Below are 11,177 nucleotides of genomic sequence, written 5' to 3'. Positions count from 1 at the left end.
GAAGAAAAAGAAAAAGACTATTAATTCTTGGGTTTGTTTTTGTTTGCTTTAAACTTGTCCTCTAGCAACTTCAATAGGAAGAATTGTCCTTTAGCAATTGCAGGTTGCTGAAACCACGTCCAATGATGTCTCTCCTACACTATTTCTTCTTAGTTTCCATCAATGTGTTCTTCTTAGTCCCGGCATATGGTGGTGAGTCTGGTGACACAGTGCGGTTCGACCTGATTCACAAGAATGACCCTCGTCTCCAGGGAAAGCCTGGTATGGGGCCACCGACAAACAATATGGAACAAATGAAGCAACATGTTCACTACGATTCTCAGCGTGTCCAAATGATCTCCCGTGCGATGAAAAAGAGGAGGAAAGCTGAAGAGACTGCTACCGATGATGTAATAAGAGCTCCATTCTTCTCTGGGGCATCGGTTAGGTCAGGCCATTACCTCATTCCTCTGAAAGTGGGGACTCCACCCCAGCAGTTGATTATGATCGCAAACACAGCTAGCGAGCTTACATGGATGAAATGTGGAAGTAATAAAGATGAAGGGAAGCAGGTGTCTTTCGATCCAACAAAGTCGTCTTCCTTTCAAACAATTAATTGCTCGTCCACGATGTGTACTCAAGATCTTGGGGATTTGTTTGCTTTGGGTATATGCCCCATGCCAGATAGCCCCTGCAAGTATGACTACAGGTATGTATTGGCTGCCTTCTTCTCTAGCTATAGCTAGCTAAGCTCTCGTCTTCTTCTGTTCGATCTATATATATCCATCCATTCTTCTCTTTTAATTTGGGTGTTTCTAATTTGATCATCATCATCACTTGATTCTATATCTATAGTTATGGAGCTGGGCAGAGTGTGCTAGGCTTCTTTGCCAACGAAACACTGACCCTACAAATGAAGAGCGGCACGGAGAAAAAAATGGAACAATTCCTGGTGGGATGCAACGAGATAATTGAAGGTATAGAGGAAAATGACGCTATCGATGGTGTAGTCGGGCTGGGATACAGCATCTACTCCTTCGCCGTGAGAGGTTCAGAAAGTTTTGGCTACAAGTTCTCATATTGCCTGGTTGATCATTTCAGCCCCGAGAACGTCCGCAGTTACCTTGTCTTCGGCGAGACTCGACATCCACCACATATGCAGCACACGGATCTAGTCCTTGGCAAGGTCCTTACGTTCTATGGTGTGAATGTGGTTGGCATCTCACTGGATGGTGTTATGTTAGACATTCCGTCCAAAGTGTGGGAGCTGAGGGATGATAGGGGAGGAACCATTATTGATGAAGGTAGCACCTTGACGTTTCTGGCAATGGAGGCTTACAGGCCTCTGATGGATGCTTTGATTAAGTCTTTGACTAAGTACACCAAGTATGAGGATCCTCGTTTTGAGTTCTGCATCAGCGTGAAACCGGGAGAGTTTAATGCCACTGAAGTGCCTAAACTCAGAATCCATTTCACCGGTGAGGCTCGAATGGAGCCGCCGGTGAAGAACTATGTGATCCAGGTGGATGATGGAGTAAGGTGCCTTGGGTTTCAGCCCCTTCCTCCTGAAGGCGGTGTCTCAGTCATTGGGAACATAATGCAGCAAAACATGTTTTGGGAGTTTGATTTGAAGACCAGCAGGTTGGGCTTTGCACCCTCCAGCTGCACTGATGAATAGCTTGATTCGATCCCTGTGATGATAGCTAGTCTAATCGAAACAGTGTTGTTGTAGAGTTGAAATTAAATTAAGATGATCTTTTGGGTGGTTTTGACAACCAGAACGATTTGATCCAGTTGAGTTTTCTGTTCTCTAGCTATCCGGTCCAAGAGTACTGGTTTTCAGGTTGATCATCTTTCAATTGTAGTGTAATTTTTTTTACCCTTAATTCTTTGCTTTCTCAATAAATACACATTTGTATCTTTCTTCTTCTTCTCAACAATAAACCAGTTTTATAGGGTTTAATTAATGCAGCTAATCCGATACTTGGATTGTGAAAATAAGGTTGTGCATTCCTTGTTGCTGTTGTTACCTGAAACGTTTTTTTATGCACCTGAAACGTTGTGGGTTGAACATTACAAATGGGTGGAAAATATGTGTTATCACATCATATATCAGCTAGAAAAATATCTGTGTGGGAACGAGGCTTAAACTATTTGTGCAATATCACAAGATTCAAAAGGATGATATACTTGGGCAATGTTTGGATAGATTTTTTTTGTACTTTGTATTTTAAAAAGTTCCAATGTATAAAATGCATATTATACTTTTATTTAGATATTTTTATTTTGAAATGTGTGTAGATATTTCCAAAGCATACTTTTCAAAATAAAAGCACTAGTACCCATATATAGAAAAAATATAGGGCAAGTTCATTTTTTTTTTTCATTTTGAGAGGGGGAAAGTTGGTTAATGGGATATTGGTTTTCATTGAGGAAGAAACCCATGTTCTTTTTTTTTTTTCAGATTTATGTGGGGCCTATAAAAAAATTATTTTCCCAGGTAAGTGATTCCCATCTCCTAGGTGAATAAATAACTTTCTCACCTAAGGGAAAAGTTGCCAATACTTGGATGAGAGAAAATTTTCACTTTTAATAATGACATTTTATGGCTAGTTAAAGCTGTCATTGTCTTATATATCTGAGAAATAAAAGAATATGGATAAATGCACTTACCTAGTTAATTGCATTTACCCATATAAATAACTTACCCAAAAACGAATAGGACCATAAATTGAGTTCTGATCCCATTGCTTTCGAATTTGGAGAATTAAATAATGGCATCTCTACCTTCAAATGCAAGTCTGGGTCGTACATTTTAATGATCATCTTGCTGACTACTTTATGATAGGGTGCCATCTATCCACACATAGGTTGAAGCCTTTTGTGTGGGGAATTAGTAATAGATGGGAATTAAACCCATCGCTTAATTTCCAAAAAAGTTGTTAGACAGTTTTGTATGCCCTTAGCTTCAATCTGATTTGATGTACTTTTGTTATTTAGTGGAAATAAATAAAGTGCATGTTTGATTCATGTTGTTTGGTTTAATTCTGTGTAAAACCCTAAAACTGGACATTTATAGAGACTCGTGTTAGTTTTAAATGTTCACAGCCATTGGATAAGTCTGGGGAGATTTATCCTGCCAAGGCTGATACTGGTGTGCCACCAAGTGTTGGGATGGCCTGTCTCAGCCACCAGGGTAAGACACGAGGCACATGCAGTATGGGATTACTTGAATCCTTGAACCGGACCAGATTTCCAGTATTGCCCTGGACCTTGGAGATAGATGGGCAAAACTGAAAAGTTACACCTGACCCCTAGACTCGATTATGACATTTCACTAGGTGTTGGATCAGGCTGCTTTTGATATGCCATTCAGTGAGATCCTTAGCGGGGATCAAAACCTGGGTATGTTAGGGCAGTTTGAGAATTCATCTGAGTGGGTGATCATAGTGACAGAATCAGCCACTTTGTCGGACAAAGGGTAATGATCGGGAATGCACTCTCTCTGATGGAAACCAAACTGCCGGCAGTTGATTTCAATCGTTGGAATTTTGTTTTGCAAAATTAATATATTTATATATATATGTACGGTTTCGAATTGTTTGCAAATGGTTTTAATTCCCGGGATCCATGTGAGAGGAGAGTGCAGCACTGTTCCTTGCAGCCGAGGGAGAGGTCATCTCTTGTCGGGCAGTGCTTGATCATTAAGGGATGAGAGGTTAAGTGTAAGACCATTGAGGATAATACCTGATGGCCTAATCTTGCACCTGCCCACAGTCCCTGTGTTTTTATAAGATGGCTTGCCCCAGGGACCACTTAATGTAAGTGTTGGGCCCATAGGGTCCATATGATGGACTCAAGGGGTTCATTGAGTTTTTCAGTGAATTCAGCTGGGCCTTGTTTTAGAGGCTGGGCCGAACCCATGTGGCTGGTGTGTAGATCAATGCTTGGGTCCCACGCCATACAAAGAAGCCCAATTGGGCAGCAGATTGGAAAGTAATTAGACACTAAACACTTAATGGGCCAAAAGCTCATTTCGAGGTGGGCTGATATGATCACCCATCCATGGGGCAAATTTGAGATTAAAGTTAGTAAAAGGATTGGGCCTTTAGCCTTATCCACTCTTAGAGACCAAATTCAAATTAGATTTGAATATGGTAACCTCCTGATAAGATCAGGAGTAAGCTAACTCTATATGCAGAAATGATTAAGATTATCCCCTATCCAAATACTGATTTGGATTGGGATAACTCCTAAAAAGGAGTTTTCTTAATCAAGAAGAAAGGAGGAGATTTCGAACCACCTTGAAGAGGTATAGGATATCTCCTATGAATTGAGAGAGGATCTCATTCATACTCTCCAGAAAAACAGAAAAAGCAGTTCAGCCTTTTTCGGTTTTTGGAGATCTCCTCCTGCCGCCGCCATCTGCCTTTGCAAGATTAGATCTTTGCAGAAAAAAAAGTCAAGAAATCTGTTCTTGACATCAGTCTTGCAAGAAAGACTGAAAAAGATTCAGTGTTTAATACTTTTAGAGGATTCTTGTGAAGGATCCAGTGTGTAGGACGCACCCTACTGGTTCTGTTCCATTCACAACTGTGTCATCTTCAGCAGGAACGGATCTTGGAGCATTCTTTGGGCGTGAACACCAACTTTGGGAGATACTGTTTCTCCGGATCAGGTATATTCCTCCCATTTATCTTTTGGTACAGATCTGGTTTGATTATGGTTCAAGTAGGATCCTTGAATATTGTATTCTAAATTTAGGGAATATGATTCCCAGTTGAGAGAAGGTAGGAAATTTTTGAAATTCGCCCACCCATTCCGCAACCTTTATGGCATCCATTAGATGGATCCTACCATTCTTTCAGTGGTATCAGAGCCACAGGTTCGAATCTTGAACCAAAAGAAAATCAGATTTGACCCTGCGCAGATGGATAGAAGGTGTTCTTTCAGGATTTGCGCAGATTGTTTTCTTTATTTCAAGAAACTGTTTCTTGTTAAGGGCGATTGATCTGAAATTAATTTTATTAAATCCAAAACTTATTTAGAATTGTTCTTTATTTGTTTTGATTTAATGGACTGTTCGAACCTGGAGATCACAGTGCAGATTTGGCGCAGATAGTCTGCGCACCATTTTTCTTTCTATTTATTTATATTCGGTTTGTAAATAATTTTTTTTTTTTATTTTAGACTGAATGTATAGGATTTGATCAAGAATGTAATTAATAGAAATAGGATTTCTGTTATTTTTTCTTGATTAAAGAAGAAGGAAGAAGAAGGCGGCGCTGGAGATTTGCAGTTGGAGAAATCGCTTTCTGCGATTTGCAGTTTGTGAAACTGCAACCCTTGTGATTAACCTCTGTTTTGCAGGTGGTGCGAACAGTCCATAGTTTGATTTGTGATTGTTTGAAATCAAAATTATTAATTTCAGATCTTTCATGAATTAATTCTTGAATTGAAAATTAGTTTTGGATCCTCTCGGACTAGATTGGACCAAAACTGTTTGGACCGAATCTGGGGTTCGATAGGGACTGTTTTTCAGTCTGTATTTCTCACACTTGCTGTTCCAAATCTGATGTTCAATTACAAGGATTAATTCGGCCCACCTGTAAAGCCCAGTTTTAAAGGGTTAAAACTGCAAAAGGCCCATTACTGTGAGATAAGCTGTATGGGCCGAACTGCTATCTGCGATTCAGCCCATACACCTAGTAGACATTAATTGTTAATGACTTGGATTTCAATGGGCTATTCGATGGGCTTTACAGCAGTTAATTGATTGGATCAATTCCTCCTTTACATGTGATGTTTGGATGTTTGATGTGTTGCGACCATGGGCCATAAGTACTTGGCCCATGAAGACTCGTTAGTGGCTCTTGCGCACACCATGGCTGAATGCACATCATTGCCATAGTGTCCTTCAAGGTCATTGGATGACCCCTCTTTGCTTGGTGGGCCCCACAACCCTGAAAAGGGATGCGAATGGAACCCCTAGCCGATTAAGGCCCACCAGAAATCTGACTTTATGAAAGTCAGTGGGAGCCACTCTGGTTTGACCTAAATTAAAACTAGGGCGTTTTTGTTCCCTCCAGCAAATATGAATGCTTGTGATAGGGAGACCCATGTGATGGACTCTCTAAAGGCCTTCCGTCATTAGCACAATGATGGGTCCTTCAGTAATGAGGAAACACACCATAAAATTGGGCTATCCATTTGCTGTTGGATCTATTAGAGTGTTTCATAAGATGATAGGGGCGTCATAGACCGATGTGGGAGGGGCTTCACCAGAAAATGGGAACTCTCTCACGGTACCTTGGCGTAACCTGAATATGATGGGTAAGCACTCACTGGACAGAAAGGTTTACCTGAAAACGGCTCTGAACCTTGTCTGACAAAGGCCAAAGGGAAACTCATTTGATGAGTGGATATGATCCGTCACAGAAAGGTGGTGAGGTTATGCAGCTGAAACAGTTGGCTTCACACACCCCATGTGATTTCCCACATTTCCAGAGACATTTCGTCATCTCCGTCACTGAGAAAAGAGGGAAATCTCAGAGATGAACAAATGGGATGGAACATAGATTAAAAGCCATATTTATGTAGGTAACATGAATCAAACTAAGGTTGTGGACTAATGATTTTGCTATTTTATCAGAAAATGGCAAACGGTCAATTTGCAAAGCTTCTAGATGATAACAAGCTTAAGGGCCCAAACTATGCCGACTGGTACAGAAATCTTATGCTGGTCCTAACTTCCGAAAAGTTAGACAAGGTGGTGAAAAATTCTGCACCGGAACGTCCGGGTGATAGGGCTTCTGAGGCCCGTAGGAGGGACTACCAAGAGTGGGAGGATAAGAACTCCCTAGCCCGCTGCTTTGTCGTTGCCTCATTAGACAACTCAATACAGAGGCAGTTCGATCAGATCGAACTAGCCAAGGACATATTGGACAGTCTAAGAACAATGTATGAAGAGCAGAACCGTTCTACTCGACAGAAGGTCCTGAAATTGTTCATGACCGCGCAGATGACCAAAGGGAAGAAAGTTCATGACCATTGTCTTCGGATGATGGGTTACATTAACGAACTTGAAGCTCTTGGATCCGGGCTAGATCTTGGCACGCAAGTGGATGCCATCCTCAATTCTTTGCCCTCTTCCTTCAATGCGTTCACAATGAACTACAATATGAATAAGCTGAATGTCAGCGTCCAGGAACTCAACAATATGTTGCAGAGAGCCGAGGATCTACTCAAGAAGGATGAGCCTGTAGTTATGCTTGCTGAAGCTAACAAATCGGGCAAGAAAAAGAGAAAGGCAAAGAAGGCTCAGAAGAAGGCTACCAATCCTAAGAAGCAGAAGAAGAACAAGGCATCTGATGTCTGTCACTTCTGCAAGCAGACTGACCACTGGAAGAGGAATTGTCCTGCCTACCTGGAATCTAAGAAAGGTAACATCGAAACTTGTGTCATAGAAACTAACATGTTAGTTACTTCTGTGTCCTGGTGTGTTGACTCCGGGGCTTCAACTCATGCGTGTAACTCACTACAGGGGTTCAAAGTTAGCAGAAGGTTGAGTGAAGGTGAAGTGACATTATTCTTGGGAACAACTGCAAGTGTTGCAGCAGCGGCAATAGGAACCGTAGAATTAGTTTTTAAAGAAGGATTACTTGTACTTAAAGATTGTCTTTATGTACAGAACTTGAGAAGAAATTTAATTTCTGTTTCAAAACTGTGTGCTGATGGATATACTGTTTATTTTAGTAATGTGGTTACTGTTAAACGGAATAATAAATTCATCGCATGCGGGGAACAAGAGAACGGTCTCTATGTTCTACATCCTTCTCTGGAAACTAACTTAACCGAAACTACGTCGGTCGAAAATCCCAAGAAAAGGAATCGTGATACAGTAAGTCCCACGTGCCTCTGGCATTACCGACTTGGCCATATTGGTATTGACCGAATCACAAGGTTGGTAAAGGATGGTCCTTTGGATTTTCTAACTGTAGAAAATCTTCCCACTTGTGAACCTTGCCTTCAAGGTAAGATGTCTAAGCGGCCATTTGACGGTAAGCCTGAAAGATCTAAAGGCACACTTGACCTAATACATACTGATGTATGTGGTCCCCTGAGTGTTAGGACACGGAATCAACACGTGTACTTCATCACCTTTATAGATGATTTTTCACGATATGGTTACGTGTACCTAATGAGACATAAGTCTGAATCATTTGAAAAGTTCAAAGAGTTCAGACAGGAAGTCGAGAAACAGTTAGGGAGAGAAATTAAGGCCCTTCGATCAGATCGAGGTGGCGAGTATCTCTCTGACGAATTCAGGGACTACTTAAAGGCCAATGGGATAGTGTCACAATTAGCTCCTCCTGCTACACCTCAACTCAACGGTGTCTCAGAAAGGAGGAATAGGACCTTGTTAGACATGATCCGGTCACTTCTCGTATGCTCACAATTACCCACATCCTTTTGGGGATACGCATTAGAGACTGCTATCTACGTGCTGAATCGGGTTCCAACCAAATCAGTTCCGAAAACTCCATATGAACTTTGGACCGGAAGGAAGCCAAGTGTAAGACACTTGAAGATTTGGGGTTGTCCTGCACACGTTAAAAGAACAAGTGCGGACAAGTTGGAATCTAAAACCAGTCGTTGCCTGTTTATAGGCTACCCAAAGGATTCGGTGGGTTATCTATTCTATGACCCGAGTGAGCAAAAAGTGTTCTATAGTCGAAACGCCCAGTTCTTAGAATCCGATTACATCCTGGACACCCATCGTCAGGAAATAGTTCTTGATGAGGAAAGCTCAGGAGCAGTGGGAGATGTCCCACAAATTCCAGGTAATGACCAACCTAGAAGAACCACCCGGGTATCCAGACCACCAGCCCGATATGGTTATGACCAGGATAGTTACCTGGTGGAAACCTTGACTAGTGAAGAGGATCCCGTGACTTACGCGGAAGCTATGTTAGACATAGACTCCTAGAAGTGGGTGGAGGCCATGAGAGCTGAAATGGACTCAATGGAGACCAATGGAGTCTGGACTCTAGTGGATCCGCCCCCCAGGGTAAAAGCAATTGGTTGCAAATGGATCTACAAGAGGAAGAAGGGCCCCGATGGCAGGATTGAGACCTTTAAAGCTCGCTTGGTGGCGAAAGGGTATACTCAGAAAGAAGGCATCGACTATGAGGAAACCTTTTCGCCCGTGGCCATGCTTAAATCCATTAGGATCCTACTAGCTGTAGCAGCGTACCATGACTATGAGATTTGGCAAATGGATGTCAAAACCGCATTCCTGAATGGAGATCTTAGTGAAGATATCTACATGCAGCAGCCGCAAGGCTTCATTGCTGCTGGTCAGGAACACATGGTATGTAAACTTAATAGATCCATATATGGACTTAAGCAGGCTTTTAGGAGTTGGAACATCCGTTTTGATTCTGCAGTCAAAACGTTTGACTTTGAGCAGAATCCGGATGAGCCCTGTGTTTACAGAAAGTCCAGTGGGGATAAGATCACCTTTTTGGTGTTGTACGTGGACGATATCCTACTCATTGGGAATGATGTAGGAATGTTGACTTCGGTCAAGGTATGGCTATCACAGCAGTTCTCCATGAAAGATCTTGGAGAAGCTTCATACATACTGGGTCTTCGACTCTATAGAGATAGATCGAAGCGGATAATTGGATTATCCCAGGCTGCTTATATTGACAAAATTGTCAAGAGGTACAACATGGAGAACTCCAAGAAAGGAAACGTTCCTTTCAGGCACGGAGTCACTCTCTCCAAGAAGATGTCTCCCAAGACTTCTGAGGAGATTGAGAGCATGAGAGACGTTCCCTATGCCTCAGCCGTAGGGAGCATCATGTATGCCATGCTGTGCACTCGCCCTGACATTGCTCAGGCGGTGAGTGTGGTAAGCAGATTCCAGGCAAACCCAGGGCAGGAGCATTGGACTGCTGTAAATAACATACTCAAATACCTTCGAAGGACAAAAGAGTTTTGTCTGGTATTCGATGGTAGTTCACTACAAGTGCTAGGGTATACCGATGCCGATTTCCAGTCAGATCCAGATGATAGAAAATCTACATCTGGGTATATTTTCATGATAGGATCGTGTGTTGTTTCCTGAGTGTCAGCAAACAGGGGTCTTAAGTTGCAAATTAATAGTCAACAACCCAAGCCAAGCGCATTGCCGTAAGTGATGCTGCCTTATGAATGAAGGTGTTCATTCATGAATTTGGAATTCAGCACATCACCCATTCCATTGTTGTATGACAACACTGGATCTACGGGAGGGTGATAGCAAGAGGTAGCATCAGCGGAGAATGTGGTAGACCCATTGACTAAGCGACTGACACAGAAGGTGTTTGAGAAACACGTGGACAGTATGGGACTCCGACTTGTACCAGATTGGACCTAAGTGCAAGTGGGAGCTGTTAGACAGTTTTGTATGCCCTTAGCTTCAATCTGATTTGATGTACTTTTGTTATTTAGTGGAAATAAATAAAGTGCATGTTTGATTCATGTTGTTTGGTTTAATTCTGTGTAAAACCCTAAAACTGGACATTTATAGAGACTCGTGTTAGTTTTAAATGTTCACAGCCATTGGATAAGTCTGGGGAGATTTATCCTGCCAAGGCTGATACTGGTGTGCCACCAAGTGTTGGGATGGCCTGTCTCAGCCACCAGGGTAAGACCCGAGGCACATGCAGTATGGGATTACTTGAATCCTTGAACCGGACCAGATTTCCAGTATTGCCCTGGACCTTGGAGATAGATGGACAAAACTGGAAAGTTACACCTGACCCCTAGACTCGATTATGACATTTCACTAGGTGTTGGATCAGGCTGCCTTTGATATGCCATTCAGTGAGATCCTTAGCGGGGATCAAAACCTGGGTATGTTGGGGCAGTTTGAGAATTCATCTGAGTGGGTGATCATAGTGACAGAATCAGCCACTTTGTCGGACAAAGGGTAATGATCGGGAATGCACTCTCTCTGATGGAAACCAAACTGCCGACAGTTGATTTCAATCGTTGGAATTTTGTTTTGCAAAATTAATATATTTATATATATATGTACGGTTTTGAATTGTTTGCAAATGGTTTTAATTCCCGGGATCCATGTGAGAGGAGAGTGCAACACTGTTCCTTGCAACCGAGGGAGAGGTCCTCTCTTATCGGGCAGTGCT

At 42.2% G+C, this 11,177-nt stretch overlaps 1 protein-coding gene across 1 annotated transcript; it reads left to right on the top strand.

Annotated features, from left to right (window-relative positions):
• LOC148846349 (aspartic proteinase NANA, chloroplast-like) lies at nucleotides 1-1,946 on the top strand. The gene is made up of 2 exons (XM_088952733.1): nucleotides 1-688; nucleotides 835-1,946. The coding sequence occupies exons 1-2, from the start codon at nucleotides 123-125 to the stop codon at nucleotides 1,655-1,657; spliced, it is 1,389 nt and encodes a 462-aa protein (XP_088808859.1). The 5' UTR covers nucleotides 1-122; the 3' UTR covers nucleotides 1,658-1,946.
• Nucleotides 1,947-11,177: the final 9,231 nt, after the last annotated feature.

This window comes from Nelumbo lutea, chromosome 7 (assembly GCF_056320005.1).
Source record: "Nelumbo lutea isolate HS-2025 chromosome 7, American lotus-T2T, whole genome shotgun sequence".
Lineage (NCBI taxonomy): Eukaryota > Viridiplantae > Streptophyta > Magnoliopsida > Proteales > Nelumbonaceae > Nelumbo > Nelumbo lutea.
Note: the sequence above shows the minus strand (reverse complement) of the source record. Positions and strands in the feature narration are given on the sequence as shown.